Source organism: Trichomycterus rosablanca, chromosome 7 (assembly GCF_030014385.1).
Source record: "Trichomycterus rosablanca isolate fTriRos1 chromosome 7, fTriRos1.hap1, whole genome shotgun sequence".
NCBI lineage: Eukaryota > Metazoa > Chordata > Actinopteri > Siluriformes > Trichomycteridae > Trichomycterus > Trichomycterus rosablanca.
In genome coordinates, this window is record NC_085994.1 from 21,714,231 (window position 1) to 21,731,370 (window position 17,140).

Consider the following 17,140-nt stretch of genomic DNA (forward strand, 5'->3'; position numbering starts at 1 on the left):
AGTGTGTAGGGTACTGGTACTCTTTTGCTTCAGAGAAAATTTCATCTCTGCCTAAAACAGGTCTCTTTCTGTCTCCTCAAATCAACTGAGAACTACATGAGCTGTCTGGAGACCTTTAGAGACTTAAAGCATTTCTAAAACTAACTGACTTAATACCTTATTAATATTGAGTTGCTCAACTCCCCAGCTAATACACGCTCTATTTTTTGGAAAGGCTTTTCACAAATTTTAGAATGCGTCTGTAGGAATGTGTTCCCATTTAGTCAAGGAACATTGTTCGGGTTGAGATCAGGGAGTTCCGCAGGACACTACTTTCTCTACAGCAAACTTGTCGAATTGAATGGATCTTTGCGCACAGGGGCATAATAATGTTGCAACAGGAAAAGAGCCTTCCCCAAACTGTTGCCACAAAGTTGGAAGCATATAATTTACACTGATCAGCCATAACATAAAACCACCTCCTTGTTTCTACACTCATTGTCCTTTTTATCAGCTACAATTACTGACTAGTCCATCTGTTTCTCTACATACTTTTTTTTGCCTGCTTTCACTCTGTTCTTCAATGGTCAGGACCCCCACAGGACCACTGCAGAGAAAGTATTATTTAGGTAGGTGGTGGATCACCGCTGCTGTGTCTTTTCGACTCATACCAGCACCACACACATTAACACACCACCACCATGTCAGTGTCACTGCAGTGCTGAGAAACATCCACTACCCAAATAATACCTACTCTGTGGTGGTCCTGGGAGAGTCCTGACCATTGAAGAACAGCATGAAAGGGGGCTAACAAAGCATGCAGAGAAACAGATGGACTACAGTCAGTAATTATAGAACTACAAAGTGCTTCTATATGATAAGTGGAGCTGATAAAATGGACAGTGAGTGTAGAAACAAGGAGGTGGTTTTAATGTTATGGCTGATCAGTGTATTTTATATAATTAAATCTATACACCTAAAAACAATTGATGTGACAAACACTTAAACCTGATCATTAGGAGGAGTGTCACATACTTTATAGTGACACTATATAGTGTATCTGGATACTTGAACATCTACTGGAAAGCTTCCCAGATGATTTCAGATGTGATTTTGGAACATGACTATATGACTTTGCATCTATTCTACAACAGGAGAATTAATTAATTAATCTAAATAACTGTTGAATAGAGTTGAGAGCAGTGCTTACTACAGGCCAGTCAAGTTCTTCCACACTAAATTTTCAACAGCAGTTCTTATGTCTGGATGTTGCTTTATGTTATTTCTAAACTGTTTCCACAAAGTTAGTGGTGCAGCAGTCTATTATGTCAGCCCACCACCACTGAGAGTGAGGTTCAAATGACAGCGGTGCCATCAGCCTGCTAAGCACCTCCAGAGACATAACTGGCAACGTCCGGTGTGATGAGGGGGGGTAGCCAAAGCCATGAATTGGACTGGTACCACATCCAGGTTATTTCTAGCCGACGCCAATACCCCCTGGTGGGACCGAACCTGCCACGACCCTGAACAGGATAAAGCAGCTGAGGACAATGAAAAGAATGTAGAACAGTTTTTTTTTTATAATGAAACCTTCAGTCTGTGCTCCAGAGCTTTTATTAAGGCTTAACGATGCCGAAATCTGGTGATTGGTAGTCTATAATAGGTGCTTGACTTAATTTTAGTGTAAATCAAACCACTCTTGCATGAGTTTAGCCTTATGTATAGAGGTTTTTTTTTCCTGGAATATGGAATAAAGAGCCCTTCCATATATTTTAGCTGTAATTCCCACTAAAGCCATCACCTTTTTACCCCTCTGGAACCAGTAGTTTTTGCAATAGAATCACATACATAGTCATGTGAAAAACAAAGTAAACCCTCACTGATTTCTAAGGTTTTACATATCAGGACATAAAATCTTCTGTTCCTTAACAGATCTCAAAGTTAAATAAATAGAAACTCAGATGAACAACAACATCAAATTAGACTGACATTATTTATTTAATGAAAAATTGGCCAAAATGCAGAAGCAGTGGGTTAAAATTATGTATACCTTTACTGCTTTATGAGGGTAAATAGCATTCAGGTGCTGCTAATCAAATGCTTTTGACTAACTGATCATCAGCAAGTGCAACCACCTTTATAAAAGCAGAAGTACTGGCACAATGCCAAAGAAAAAAGACATCAGCAATTATCTTAAAGAAGCAACTGCTGCTGCCCCTCAATCTGGGAAGGGTTATAAGGCGATTTCCAAATAATTTGTAGCCCAGTGAAAGATCATTCACAAGTGGAAATCATTCAAGACAGTTGACAATCTTCCCAGCAAATTCACCACAAGGCCAGATTGTAAGATGCTCCAAGAAATTGCCAAAAAAAAAAAAAAGCCAAGAGCTACATGTCAGACTCTACAGGCCTCAGTTAGCACATAAAATGTACATGACAGTACAGTTAGAAAAGAACATGTATGGCTTGTGTGGAATGGTTGCCAGGAGAAATAGATGGCAGCAGAGCTTAAATTTGCTAAGTGGCATATGAACAATACAAGAGATTAAACCAAAGTGGATTTGTATGGCCATAATTTGGCAACAAACACAGCATATCGGCACAAACACCTCATACCAATGGTCAAGCACGTTGGTGAAGGGGTGATGACCTGGCTACCTTGCAATCTTTGAGTCTGAACTTCTCTGTATACCAAAGTATTCTAGAGTCAAATGTAAGGACATCTATACCAGTGGTCTACGACCACCGGGTCGCAGACCGGTACCGGTCCGTGGGTCATTTATTACCGGGCCACACAGAAAAAATAAATAATTAGAAATTGCAACAAGAATAATTAAATTTCCAATACTCTTGGGGTGTTCGCAGCATCTCGTTGAAGCAAAGAACGCTCAGGATTCACAACAAATTTACAATCAATAGTTCTTCTATTTTAAATCCTTCCACCCCCGCTGGTCCAGTTGGTAAGCACTGATCTATACAATAACTAAAGCTTGGCTGAAACTAGATCACACAACAGTACAACAATCCCAAACACACCAGCAAATCTACAACAGAAAAGAATCAAAGTGTTGCAATGGCCTGCTCAAAGTCCAGACCTCAACCCAATTGAAATGCTTTGGGAGGACCTTAAGAGAGCTGTGCATAAACGGATGACCACAAACCTCAATGAACTGAAGCAATTTTATAAAGAGGGAACCAAAATTCATCCAGAATTATGCAGAAGACTGATAGTCACGTAGAAGATCTGCTAGGTATATCATTGGTACATACCTTATTTGTACATGAATTCCATATATACCGTATACATCTGTTTACCATGTCTCCTATATACATTCCTCTATCATGTCCATAGCACCTTAATCTGTATCACTTTAACCTGCATAGCACCTTAATCTTAATCTGCACCTTAATCTGTATATTGTTTTTAGCTGTATATCTTGTTTATAGTACATTCAGTAATATATTCAACTTCATAGATCTTGTTCATACCACTACTATTTACCCACTGTAAATAATGTGTATCATAGATACTGTATATCCTGCACTTTCTGCTTATTGCACTTCTGGTTAGATGCTAAACTGCATTTCGTTGCCTTGTACTTGTACATGTGTAATGACATTAAAATGGAATCTAATCTAATAACGATTATTTTAAGTTGCTGCTAAATGTGCTTTAACTAGCTATTCATTCATGAGGTGTACTTAGTTTTTTTACACATGGCTCTTCTATTTTGGCCTAGTGGAATCAGTTGTGTGTTGCAGTTACCTCATTTTAAGACCTGTTTTCATTATAGATAAATCCATAGAATTCAGAGGGTGTATCACAAATCTCTAGACCCTTAAAACTAAATAGGTAAAGGGCAGTGTACATTCTTGGTAATGAGGGAATCTCAGTTAAATGCTACACCTGTTAGCATTACCTGGACATTGTTTGGTGTATGTTTGAGTTTTACAGATCCTCCCATGAGATTAGCTTTTATTTGATTCCTTTTAATATTACTTCATGGTTTGATATGCAATTACACACAAGTTACTTGGCTTAGAATTTATTTAATTCTTATTTGGAATCTCAACATTGAATACGTACATGCAGTAGTCTTGCCATTATGAAGGGATGTACTATTCCTGGAGCTAGAGCAGGGGGTTAGTATAGTATTGTTGTGTTATGGTTTTCTGCAGTGGATTACTATGAACATTATTGGTTTGGTTTATGCTAAGGGTATTTAGTGTCAGGATTTATACATTTGGGTATATTGCTTTTGTGAATACATTTCTTTTTCTATGAATTTTAAGTGTGATTAAAGTTACTGTAGTTGGATTGGTCCAAAGGTGGGGCTGAGGCTATGTAAGTAGGTGGCACCTAGAGCCAACTGGAATGTTTAGACATTGTAACCAACCAGACACAGTTTAGCATATACTACTTAATTGTAAGGAATACAGTGCTAATACAATACAACACAACTTTTTGAATCTCTACAGAAGGGAAAACACTATGACCTTTCACTGACAAAACTCTTAGGAAAAGCATTAGGTATGATAAGTCAATACATAAACAAATTCTTAACAATTTGACTAGTGCTGGCCTGATGAAGTCTCATGACGCCTTGAAGCTTCCCATCCAATTGGTTCAAGAAAAGGTTCATTTCTCGAGGCTTTATGTGCACACAAACCCACCTGCTGGTCAAAACCTTTATTGTCATTTCAACTATTTGTGATGGCCTCTTGCAACAGTGTCAGCATGGGCATAATCACTGCCAAGAATAGAAATAAAACACCTTAATTTGATTTTGTGGGGTTCATTAATTAATTAATCTAATCTGTTTTTCATGTGTGGGTAATGGTAATAGAGGTGGGACAGTGGTTGTGCATACTGGGGTGACGGTGACCATTCATTTTCATTCATTCATTAAAATTTTGCGGGGATCCATTGCGCTTCATATATGTTTACAAATTACACCAACACTCAAACCACTTTCGAACCGGCAAGGCTTCAGACGTCATCAGTGATGTCACTCGCCCTTAAAGACGCAAGGCTTGATACACGCTTCATAAAAGACTTCCTGGATTTCTCGACACACGCTCCAAAGCCTCGGCACAGTACATCCCATCGCTATTTCACACGCCAATTCAGTTAGTGGCAGTAATGCACCAAAGCTGGTCTGCCAACTGCCAATAAACACAAAGAAGAAGCCAAAGCCAATAGGGCTTAGTATGTATAGACCACAGAGGAAGCCAATCCATACTAGTAAATATCCTTAGACCAGGTCCTGTGATAAAGCCTGGATTGTTCAATGTGTGTAATTGTGTAATTTGTTTTAGCTTAAGATAAATTTTGATCACAATGATAATCCATAGAGTTTCATAGCTAGTTACCCAGTTTCCTGATTCTGGTTACCTCACCACAGTCACCACCTTCCTCCTTTTGCAGTCGGGCTTTGAACCGTTCTTGGCGGACACTTCTCAAGGCAGCATACAAAGGTTCGACCAGCCAGGTGAACTACATTTACCTCAATGGCACTCAAATTGAATAAGTCCAAGAGTTCAAATATCTTGGGTCGTTGATTCTGGAAAAGAAGGTGGCATCCTCAAAAGAGAATTGCCCGGATTGGACAGACTGTCACAGCGTTTGCCCAACTCAATTGGTGCTTATGGCAGAGGAAGAGTATATCTACAAAGACCAAGGTCCGCTAATACTACCAATTCTTCTTTATGGATCAGAAACTTGACCAGATGTCAGCAACAGCCAACCGTTGACACTGCAGTGACAATGACATGGTGGTGGTGTGTTAGTGTGTGTTGTGCTGGTATGATTGGATCCAGACTCAGCAATGTTGATGGAGTTTTTAAACACCTCAGTGTCACTGCTGGACTGAGAATAGTCCACCAACCAAAAACATCCAGCCATCCTGTGACCACTGATGAAGGTCTAGAAGATGACCAACTCAAACAGCAGCAATAGATGAGCGATCGTCTCTGACTTTACATCTACTAGATGGACCAACTAGGTAGGAGTGTCTAATAATGTGGACAGTGAGTGGACACGGTATTTAAAAACTCCAGCAGCGCTGCTGTGTCTGATCCACTCGTACCAGCACAACACACACTAACACACCACCACCATGTCAGTGTCACTGCAGTGCTGAGAATGATCCACCACCTAAATAATACCTGCTCTGTGGTGGTCCTGTGGGGGTCCTGACAATTGAAGAACAGGGTGAAAGCAGGCCTAAAAAGTATGTAGAGAAATAGATGGACTACAGTCAGAAAAGTGAGTGTAGAAACAAGGAGGTGGTTTTAATGTTGTGGCTGATGGGTGTAAATGCAGTGTTGGAGTGAACTTTCTGCTACTGCCACTTTGGTCAATCTGCTAACAGGGTGTTTTTTGCATGACTGTAAAAGCTGCTTCTTGTTTTATAGCTGAGTGATTCTATTAATTGCCAATCAACCAAACAGAACTTACCTGTGCAGCTGTGTTTGTAACTGTGATTAAATTTCAAGCTCATTTTCATAACACACATTCTCCCACAGGAGTTTGCAGGAGTCAATAACCCGAAAAGAAAGGTTTTGCAATCCTAATCACTTTGTTTACATCATTAACGTGTGTAAATAATAGAATCATAAGGAGAAAAAAAATCAGTAATTACAAAGCAGCAAACGATGTGGTCCTCGGTGTAATGGCTTCAAGACAACATCACAGCGTGGCTTTAAAACCAAACTGCACACACTCACAGTTTCAAACCATCAAGTCACACAAAACAAATCAAAGTCATGTTAAGAGCACACATTTCAAATATATATGGTGATGGGATTGTCAAGGCATCAAAAAGTTGCTTTGTGTGATGGATCTATTTTAACCAGTCCTCAAATGATCCATCAGAAACAGATGGGCTTTCTATGGCTAGTCATGAAAGGGAAAATCCATTAGCAAATCCTTGCTGATCATGAAGTCCATTTCAAGCTCAGTTCAGTCCATGTTTGAACAAAAAGCCAACTGTATTTTTGGAGGCTTGCCGATTCATTTAAACAGCTCTGCTTTTTTCAGTTAATTGCTGAAAACAATTAGGTGCATACAAGCTGGGAAATAATACATCCACAATTTGGCTTGAATACCTCTATGTAGAGTTTGGCTTATTAATAAAGAAGTCATCCTAAACTTTACTTTAAACTGTAACATGTATTACTGTAACATGTATTACCCCCTTTAGGTTTCCAAAATACACAGCAAACCAACCAGCAGATGTCCATCCACCCAATGTAGCCCTTTAACCCTGCTGTACAATGTCAGATCAGTCAAGAATGGTGTTGTGTTCATTATTTTGTCTAACAGTTCAATTCAAAGCTTGCAAAAACCTGTGTGTAGACAGAAGTGGTTATCATTTAAGAACAATGCAACAAACTATACACTGACCAGACATAACATTATGACCACTGACAGGTGAAGTGAATAACACTGATTATCTCTTCATCACGGCACCTGTTAGTGGGTGGGATATATTAGGCAGCAAGTGATCATTTTATCCTCAAAATAACATGCATCGTATCGAATCTCAGCTCTGCCTTGCCGGCTGAGCGGTCACATGAACAACGATTGGCCTGTTGTTCAGATGGACGGGACTAAGCCGGATATGGGTCTCTCTTTGTCAGACTGGTGCAATTACGACCTCTGCTGGCTGATTAAAGGCGCTTACACAGAGATGAGGAAAGAGTGCTCTCTCCGTACACAACGCTAGGTGGCACAACACTCGTCAGTGTGTGGGTGATAAGATGCGTACGGCTTGCTGCCCATGTGTCGGAGGGGGTTAGCTTCGATCTCCTCGGTCAGAGCAGGGATCGGCATAGGCGGAGAGGAAGCATGACACAATCGGGCAATTGGACGTACTAAAGGGGGAGAAATATTCCAGCATGTGTTTTTACCGCTGCGCCACCTGAGCGATTACATTAGAAATTGGTTAGACAAAAACTCCCAACCGATTCTGCAGAGGATGGTGTGTCAAAACACGGACATTACTCTTTGAGAGGGTGCTATTAAGGTAGCTGTGCTGTGTATTGTAGCTTCCATTGATTCTACGTATAATGTAATTTATGTTTTTTAATTACTGTGTGAAATGTGGCACTTTTTTTAAGAATCCGTGTAATCTGTGATTTCTGAAAAATGAGGTTCATGAAATTAAGCACATTTCCCTGTGAATTTAGTACAGCCCTAGTCATAACATTTAAGAGCCAATCAAGTCTTTTACCATTCATTTAGCAGGAGAAACGTTTTGCATGTGAACGTTCAGACATTTATGAATGTTTCAAATTTGCATATTCATATCTAAATGTGGTCATTGAGCATAAAGGTGTGGTGTCTCTGCACCCTAATGGCTATTTACATTTTTTTTTATTTTTCAAGACGGTTTATATCTATTATACAAATAATAATAATATAAAAATAGGAAAGACAAGGTAATGGTCAGACATCTTTCCTAAACAGCCCCACAGAGAAATAACTAGCTCACACAAAATAAAACCAATTTTGCCTGAATAAAAGTATGCACCGTTTTTAGAGCTGATCTCTCTAAAATGCTTCACTTGGGCAGCAAAGCTGTGAAATGTGCTTATTCGGTGCACAAATTGTCCACTCACACTACCCAAAATTACCCGCTGTTTCTCTAAGAGGCTGTTTAGGTTTCCAAAATACACAGCAAAACAAACAGCCCAATCCATACGTCCAGTTTACAACCCCTGGCAAAAATTATGGAATCACCACTCTTGGAAGATGTTCTTTCAATTGTTTAATTTTGTAGAAAAAAAAGAAATCACAGACATGCCACAAAACTATCATTTCTCAAACTGTCAACCCTCTGGCATTAAGAAACAATAAAAAAAGAAACAAATATAATAGTTGTGGTCAGTCACAATTGCTTTTTTTTAGATCAAGTAGAGGAAAAAAATATGGAATCACTCAAATCTGAGGAAAAAATTATGGAATCATTAGAAAACACTGCACCATTATTACTTTGTTGCACCACCTCTGGCTTTTATAATGGTTTAAACTCTATGAGGCATGGAGTTAACTAATGACAAACAGTATTCTTCATCAATCTGCCTTCAACTGTCTCTTGCTGTTGCCAGATCAGCTTTGCAGGTTGGAACCTTGTCATTGACCATTTTCTTCAATTTCCACCAGAGATTTTCAAATGGATTGAGATCCGGACTATTTGCAGGCCATGCCATTGACATTATATGTTTTCTTGAAGGAAAGTTTTCACGTCCTTTGCCTTATGGCAAGATGCATTATCATCTTGAAAAATGAAGTCATCATCACCAAACATCCTTTCAACTGATGGAATAAGAAAAGCGTCCAAAATTTCAATGTGGACTTTGGCATTTATTGAAGACCATCTCCCCTGTGCCTTTACCCGACATGCAGGCCCATATCATCAACAACTGTGGAAATTAACATGTTTTCTTTAGGCAGTTATCTTCATAAATTTCATTGGACAGACACCAAACAAAAGTTCCAGCATCATCACCTTGCCCAATGCAGATTCGCGATTCATCACTGAAGATCACTTTTATCCAGTCACCCACAGTCCACGATTGCTTTTCTTTAGCCTACTTTAACCTTGTTCTTTTCTTTTTAGGTGTTAATGGTGGCTTTTGTTTGGCTTTTCTGTATGTAAATCCCATTTCTTTTAGGTGATTTCTTACAGTTCAGTCACAGACATTGACTCCACTTTCCGGCCACTTGTTTCTCATTTGTTTTGTTGTGCATTTTCTGTTTTCAAGACATATTGCTTTGTTTTCTATCTTGATGCTTTGATGTCTTACTTGGTCTACCAGTATGCTTCCCTTTTACAACCTTCCCATTTTGTTTGTACTTGGTCCAGATTTTAAACACAGCTTACTGGGAACAACCAACATCTTTTGCGACATTCCACAATGATTTATCTTCTTGAAGGAGTTTTATAATCCTCTCACTTGTTTCAACTGACATATCTTGTGTTGGAACCATGATTCATGACAATCTGCTTTGTGCAACAGCTCTCCGAGGTGTGAGCACTCTTTTTAAACTGAAGAATAATTAGCAAATCTAATCTGCTGCAGATGTTTTGTTTTTAAACTGCAAATTACAGAGTGATTCCATAATTTTTTCCTCAGATTTGAGTGATTCCATATTTTTTCCTCTACTTGATCTAAAAAAAGCAATTGTGACTGACCACAACTATTATATTTGTTTCTTTTTTTTATTGTTTCTTAATGCCAGAAGGTTGACATTTTGAAAAATGATAGTTTTGTGGCATGTCTGTGATTTATTTTTTTTCTACAAAATTAAACAATTGACAGAACATCTTCCAAGAGTGGTGATTCCATAATTTTTGCCAGGGGTTGTAGACCTTAACCATACAGTACAATGTCAGATCAGTCCAGAATGGTGTTGTGTTCATTATTTTGTCTAACAGTTTGATTCGAAGCTTGTGATTATCTGTTCATGGAGAGAGGTGTTTATTATTTAAGAACAAGGCATCAAACTATACATGACAAACAACACTAATGAAAATAATTTCAGCATTAAAAAAATGGCATATACACCGATCAACCATAACATTAAAACCACCTCCTTGTTTCTACACTCACTGTCCATTTTATCAGCTCCACTTACCATATAGGAGCAGCATCTGTTACTCTGCATGCGTTGTTAGCCCCCTTTCATGCTGTTCTTCAATGGTCAGGACTCTCCCAGGACCACTACAGAGCAGGTATTATTTAGGTGGTGGATCACTCTCAGCACTGCAGTGACACTGACATGGTGATGGTGTGTTAGTGTGTGTTGTGCTGGTACGAGTGGATCAGACACAGCAGCACTGCTGGAGTTTTTAAACACCTCACAGTCACTGCTGGACTGACAATAGTCCACCAACCAAAAATATATCCAGCCAACAGCTCCCTGTGGGCAGCGTCCTGTGACCACTGATGAAGGTCTAGAAGATGACCTCAAGAGCAGCAATAGATGAGCGACCGTCTCTGACCAACTAGGTAGGAGTGACTAATAGAGTGGACAGTGAGTGAACACGGTTTTAAAAACTCCAGCAGCGCTGCTGTGTCTGATCCACTCATACCAGCACAACACACACTAACACACCACCACCATGTCAGTGTCACTGCAGTGCTGAGAATGATCCACCACCTAAATAATACCTGCTCTGTAGTGGTCCTGGGAGAGTCCTGACCATTAAAGAACAGGGTGAACGCAGGCTAAAAAGGTATGTAGAGAAACAGATAGACTACAGTCAGTAATTGTAGAACTATAAAGTGCTCCTATATGGTAAGTGGAGCTGATAAAATGGACGGTGTGTGCAGAAACCAGGACGTGGTTTTAATGTTATGGCTGATCAGTGTATGTGCAGACAGCCAACATGACTTTCTTCATGAGCTACACGCTGCCACCATCAAAAGTAAGAAGTGGTCATAATAACGTGACTTGACTGTGTATATTTAGATTGCCATTGTGCTCAAAGAAGCTTGTGCCAGTTATTCTATGTAACACTGATCTACGATCAGTTCTTAATATTCTCTGATAATGCCAGGCTTTAACCCAGATTTTGGGTGAGAACAGCAAACAAACAAACAAACAAACACAAAAAAACCAAACATCTCTATACTGGCACTGCTTGTTTGTGTTGCATTAATAATTTCGGCAGCCACACTGTGCCATTTGCAATATTGACTCAGTAGGTTTCTCAACTAGCTGTTTGCATAACACAAGCTCATTAGACTGGTTCACTACCAGCATGTTATTAATATTTAATTATTATTAACACTCCAGCCACACTCAGTAGTTTTATCTAAATCTCACTACAGCAGAAATGCCAGTTACCAGACTTGGCTTGGAGGCGGTGTAACCTTATATTTAGACAGCCCGATTAATGGGTTGTAAAGACTTTACCCTGCTACACTAATCAGAAGATTATGGGTTTGTATCCTGGCTCTGCCATGCAGTGACTGTTGGGCCCTTAAGCAACCCTGTCTGCTCCAGGGTCACTCTAAAATAGCCGAACCTGTGCTCTGACCCCGTGCTCTGACCCCAGCTTCCAAACAAGCTGGGACATGCAGAAACAGCATTTCACTCTACTGTACAAGTGTATGTGCATATATGACAAATGAAGGCATTCTACATGTCAGAAGAGGCATGTGGGCAAAGGTGGCATGCAACTGGCAAAGGCTTCCATAATGCACAGGGTAAATTATTACAGCAAAAACTAAATGTTATGATGGCTTTATGAAAGATTCAAAAAGGCAGCATTATTATTATGCTGTTTTTTTTTTTGCTAGACTATTTAACAAAACATCCCAAAAATATGAGGGTTCTTCAAAAAGTTTCTGCACTTTTTTAACACTATTTATTAAGAATTTTAAAAACAAATTAGATCACTTTTCTATATAGTCACCTTTCGATGCATATTTCCCAGTGTCGTACCAACTTTTTAACGCCATCAGCAAAAAAATGATGCATTTCTGCTTTCACCACATCATCACATGAAAATCTTCTTCCCCTTAAAGCTTCTTTGAGCGGTCCAAAAAGGTGGAAACCAGACACCGCTAAATCCGGACCATAAGCTCTCTTTCAGTCTCTCAGACCTGACCAATTACTACTCCTCCCTCCCTCACCGTTTCCCACCAAAATATAAAAGTGCGGAAAGTTTTTGAAGATCCCTTGTAAATAAATTAGCCTTCAGATTGGGGAGAGCGGAAAGTCACTTTACAGCAAACATACATTCAATTCTTCACAGCAAACAAAACTGAATTCTGGCAAAGCTTGTGTAAACATGTTGCCTCTTTTATACGAAACACAGCTGGATAAAGAAGTGTTACATAAAGTCTAAATCTGATCTTCACCCACTGTGGATTTACTATGTGGCAGAGCAAAGGACTGCTATTGGTTGAAGCTAAACATGAACTCACTCACTCACTCACTCAACCGCTTATCCAATTAGGAAAGCCTATCCCAGCTTTTCAATGGGCGCAAGGCACACAGTAACACCCTGGCGGGGGTGCCAGTCCATTGCAGGGCAGACACACATACACACACAAATTCACCTATAGGGCAATTCAGTGTCTCCAATTAACCTAACTGCATGTTTTTGGACTGTGGGAGGAAACCGAAGCTCCCGGAGGAAACCCACACAGACAGGGGGAGAACATGCAAACTCCGCACAGAAAGGAACCGGACCGCCCCGCCTGGGGATCGAACCCAGGACCTTCTTGCTGTGAGGCGACAGTGCTACCCACAGAGCCACCGTGCCGACATGATGTGAACTCTTGCGTCATGAAAACAATCAGCCTAGTGAATTACACAGAAACGGAAATTTTACTGACAAAAGCTTACGTTTGTAAGAAAAGCCTGCACAAGGAGCTAAAATTGGTCGCAATTAAAGCTATTTAAACTTTGTACAACATATTGCGTACCTCCGAAACCAACCGTTCTTTTTTCCAAATGATCATTGATCTAGTTTTCCTAATTTCCAGCTGTATTTTGTGCAACATATGGGGCTTTGCATGTACTGAACATCTATAAAAATGATAATGTTATCTTTGTTGAGTCCCACTATGATGAACAAAAACAGATTCATTCTACTGACTCATCAAAGCAGGTCAACAGAGCTGAACTATTTTTTTATATTGCTGCTATAAATATGTTTGTATTGACAGAGTTAGCATCTGTGTGCTGTGGTGAATCACTGTGCTTTTACACAGCACAAAACAATGGGCATGAAGTTACATTTTGTTTTCAACACTAACTAACTGGGTAGGGAGGGGTTACTTTTGTTACTTTACATACATACTTTCAGTGCACAATGTAATTTGATTTTGTACTTCTAAATATGACCCAAAAGGTATGTATATGTATATATAAGCACAAATAAATATAATAGTAATAATTATAATATATAATAATTAGACACTAGCATTTAATAACATAAGCAATTACAACTTTAAGAGGTCTTCTTAGCTTTTGGCCAAGTAACTGTTGTTCTTGCTGTGTTTTGGTAAACCTCTTTAAGAGACTGCTGGCTTCTCTTCTCCTTTACCTATGAATAGTTTAAGAGCACATATTAAAAGGTTGGTTGGCACATCTGTCCGGTGACAATGGGTTTATTCGAAAACCTAGTGAGCTGCCTAAGTAGAGAAGATTCTAATAAGTTATCGACTTATGCCAAGTTTTTTTTTTTAAATGCATTTTCTCCCCATTTTCCTCCTGATTTAGCACACCTAATCCTTTGTCTTCTGCTGCTGAGAGATACCAGATTGCATCCGAGGAGAGCACATCGCTGTACACGCCTCTTCCGACACGTGTACAGCTATCCTCTTCTCGCCCATGCACTCTGCACAGGCGTCTCTTCCGCCAGTCAGGGTCCTTACACAGCGTATGAAGACAGACCCACCCACCCACCCTGCAGATATGGTGGCGAATAGTATCTGCTGCAGGCACTGGCAATTATGCCCGCCAGATGGTGCCCAGCCGACCGGTGGCAACACAGAGTTTCGAACCGAGGAGTTCAGAAATTCGGTTCTGGTGTGCTTGCTGAATATCCCACTGTGCCACCTAGGCGCCCTCTTATAAGTCAGGTTATTGGAACGCGTTACTTACAAAGACAGCGTTTCCATCAGTTTTCGTTTACTTTAAACCAATGGGATGAGGTGGCACAACACGCAAGCATGTCAACTAACGTCTCCCTCCGTTTACAGAAAACGGATAAATTCACTGACAAGCCCGAATCTGCAAATAAATGACACTTGTGCAAGTTTATACAAATTAAAAATCAATGACATTCAATGATCTAATCATTTATTTATTTACATTCAAAAATAACAGTCCGCCATATTTGTAATTTTTTTGTGAGAAAAGTTGTGCCGCACTGAATGCTGGGATTGCCTTCAGTGCTAAGGCAGCATCGGATGCTCCCTCGTTATTCAGGCAAAATATCGTTCAAATTTAAGGTGCCTTAGTAGGCAGCATTTTAAGGTATCTAAGAATTCGAACAGCCTTCTCGGGAGCGTGCGTAGGATGACGTAAAATCGTGTCTATGTAGAGAGCTCATTAGGTTTTCGAACACACCCAATGTGTAAATTTCACTGGTGTAATTAATAATTTATTACATCAAAACTTTAAAGGAAAGGAAGCTACTTAAACAGCACCATGATTAATACTGGTTGTAAGAAATCTTTCCATCCAATGTCTATGTCTTTTTTTTTTCCGCAATTTCCCCCCCAATTTTCTCACTAATCTAGTCATAGCCAATGACCCTGATTGCATTACACTTCACCTATACTGATACAACCCTCCACTGCGTACTGAGGAGCATCGAAACTGACACACGCCCCCTCCGACACGTGTGCAGTACCGACTGCCTCTTTTCAACTGCACAAGGTGAGTTCACATTCAACTGACACCCCCCCCCCCCCGACACGTGTGCAGTACTGCATCTTTTCACCTGCACAAGGTGAGTTCATATGCAGATCAGCTTTGTGTATGGAGGAACCACACCCTGGTCAATGCATCATTCCCCGACTTTGTGCATCAACGTCGTAGCTGCATCAGTTATAAGGAACCCTGGTCCGGGTTTCCTGGTCAGGCCAATCGTTGTTCATGTAGCCACCCAGCCCAGCCGGATGGCAGAGCTGAGATTCGAAATGATGTGTTCGAAATCTCAGCTCTGGTGTGCTAGCGTATTTTACCACTGCGCCACCTGAGTCGCTGTCCATGTTTTTAATAATGAAACCAGGGACAATTTGCACAAGTAATATTTGGTAGCTTATCCAAATATCCAAAGTGTATGTAAAAGATTGATTTGTATGTAACACTTACATAGAAACATGTATTCATTTTAACATACATTTACATTAGCCACTTTTGCACATCCCTAGACCGATTAATTACCAGTATATTGCAATTTGGGATTTATGACAGGGAGGAAATCGTTGCCAGTGGGAGTGTGGTGTAATAAAGCAAAAAGGAAAGACGAATACACATCATACATTATGGAATAGTAACAGCCAACACTGGAATATTGCCTAGGGAAAAACAAAAAGTGATCACTCCATTTCATTAGGAGCCAAAATAATGAAAGGCAGAAAGTCATTAAAAATAAAACAAGATTAAATTATTTGTATAAAACAGCCCCAAATCCCCTTTTTCCTCACATAAAAAGCAAAAGTAATCATACGCTGAAGCAATCTGTAGCACAGCAATGTTGTTTAAGATCCATTTTTGACCTTCCTTTTGTTCCTAAGCATGATGAGCAGGTGTGGATTCCCAGTCAAAAATCAAAAGAAGAACAGACCAGGTTGTACCATCTCATTTTAGGTCATGGAAATGATCCAGGCTAAAACAGTGGCTTGGTTCTGAACTCTTTATCTGCTGTAGTGGCTGGGAGCATCAGCAAACATGTACTTCAGCCTGTAGGCTTCAGCCAGGAGTAATCCCACTTCTTCGTTGCCCCAGTGTATCGTCGGTAAGTTCTGCAGAAGCATCAGCAGGCCCTAAATAAGATGTGAAAAGTGTTATTACAAGAACAACTGTTGGGTGGTGCATAATTAAAACAGATCAGATCAGTCGATGTACAGTGCAGACAGAATAGTAAATTGCACAGCATGCTCCTGACAAGTTCGAGTTTCTGTTCAAATCAGAGTTTGAAACACAAATTTCTTTAGAGCTTTACTTTAAAAAGTAAAGCTTATCATAAAGCAAGATGATAATGTGGAGGTCTTTTGATGCATACTATCATCAAGCTCTAAAAAAATGCAGGATTGGTTAAAGAATAAACACAGAAAAAGATGGAATGAGGAATAAAAAGGCAAAAAGAAAGGCTGAGTCATGAGGGTGAGAAATGAAATTGGTATGATCAAGCTCACTGCAGGCCCAATTACTCCAATCAGCACTGACTTTGTGATGACAAGTTTAAACAACAAGTGAGTGTGTGTTAGAGCTGGAACCTGCACTAACAAATCCCAATGTATCCCATCAGCCTAACCATCCAAACACACTCACCCATCCATCTCTTCACACATTCACCCATCTATCACATCCACCAAACCATCTATTCAAACACCATAACATCCAACACCTCAAACATTTTACCATAAACTCTTCCACCCCTCCAACCACTCACAGCCCACC

At 39.9% G+C, this 17,140-nt stretch overlaps 1 protein-coding gene across 2 annotated transcripts in view; it reads right to left on the reverse strand.

The window, feature by feature from the left end:
* Positions 1 to 13,901: 13,901 nt before the first annotated feature.
* Positions 13,902 to 17,140, reverse strand: part of tbc1d22b (TBC1 domain family, member 22B) — a 97,749-nt gene continuing 94,510 nt past the window's right edge. For both annotated transcript variants that reach the window (XM_062998510.1, XM_062998509.1), the window contains 2 exons: positions 16,188 to 16,503; positions 13,902 to 14,051 (listed from right to left, as the gene is read on the reverse strand). In XM_062998510.1, coding sequence (XP_062854580.1) covers positions 16,375 to 16,503 — 129 coding nt within the window. In that variant the 3' untranslated portion in view covers positions 13,902 to 14,051; positions 16,188 to 16,374. The remainder of the gene's footprint in view (positions 14,052 to 16,187; positions 16,504 to 17,140) is intronic.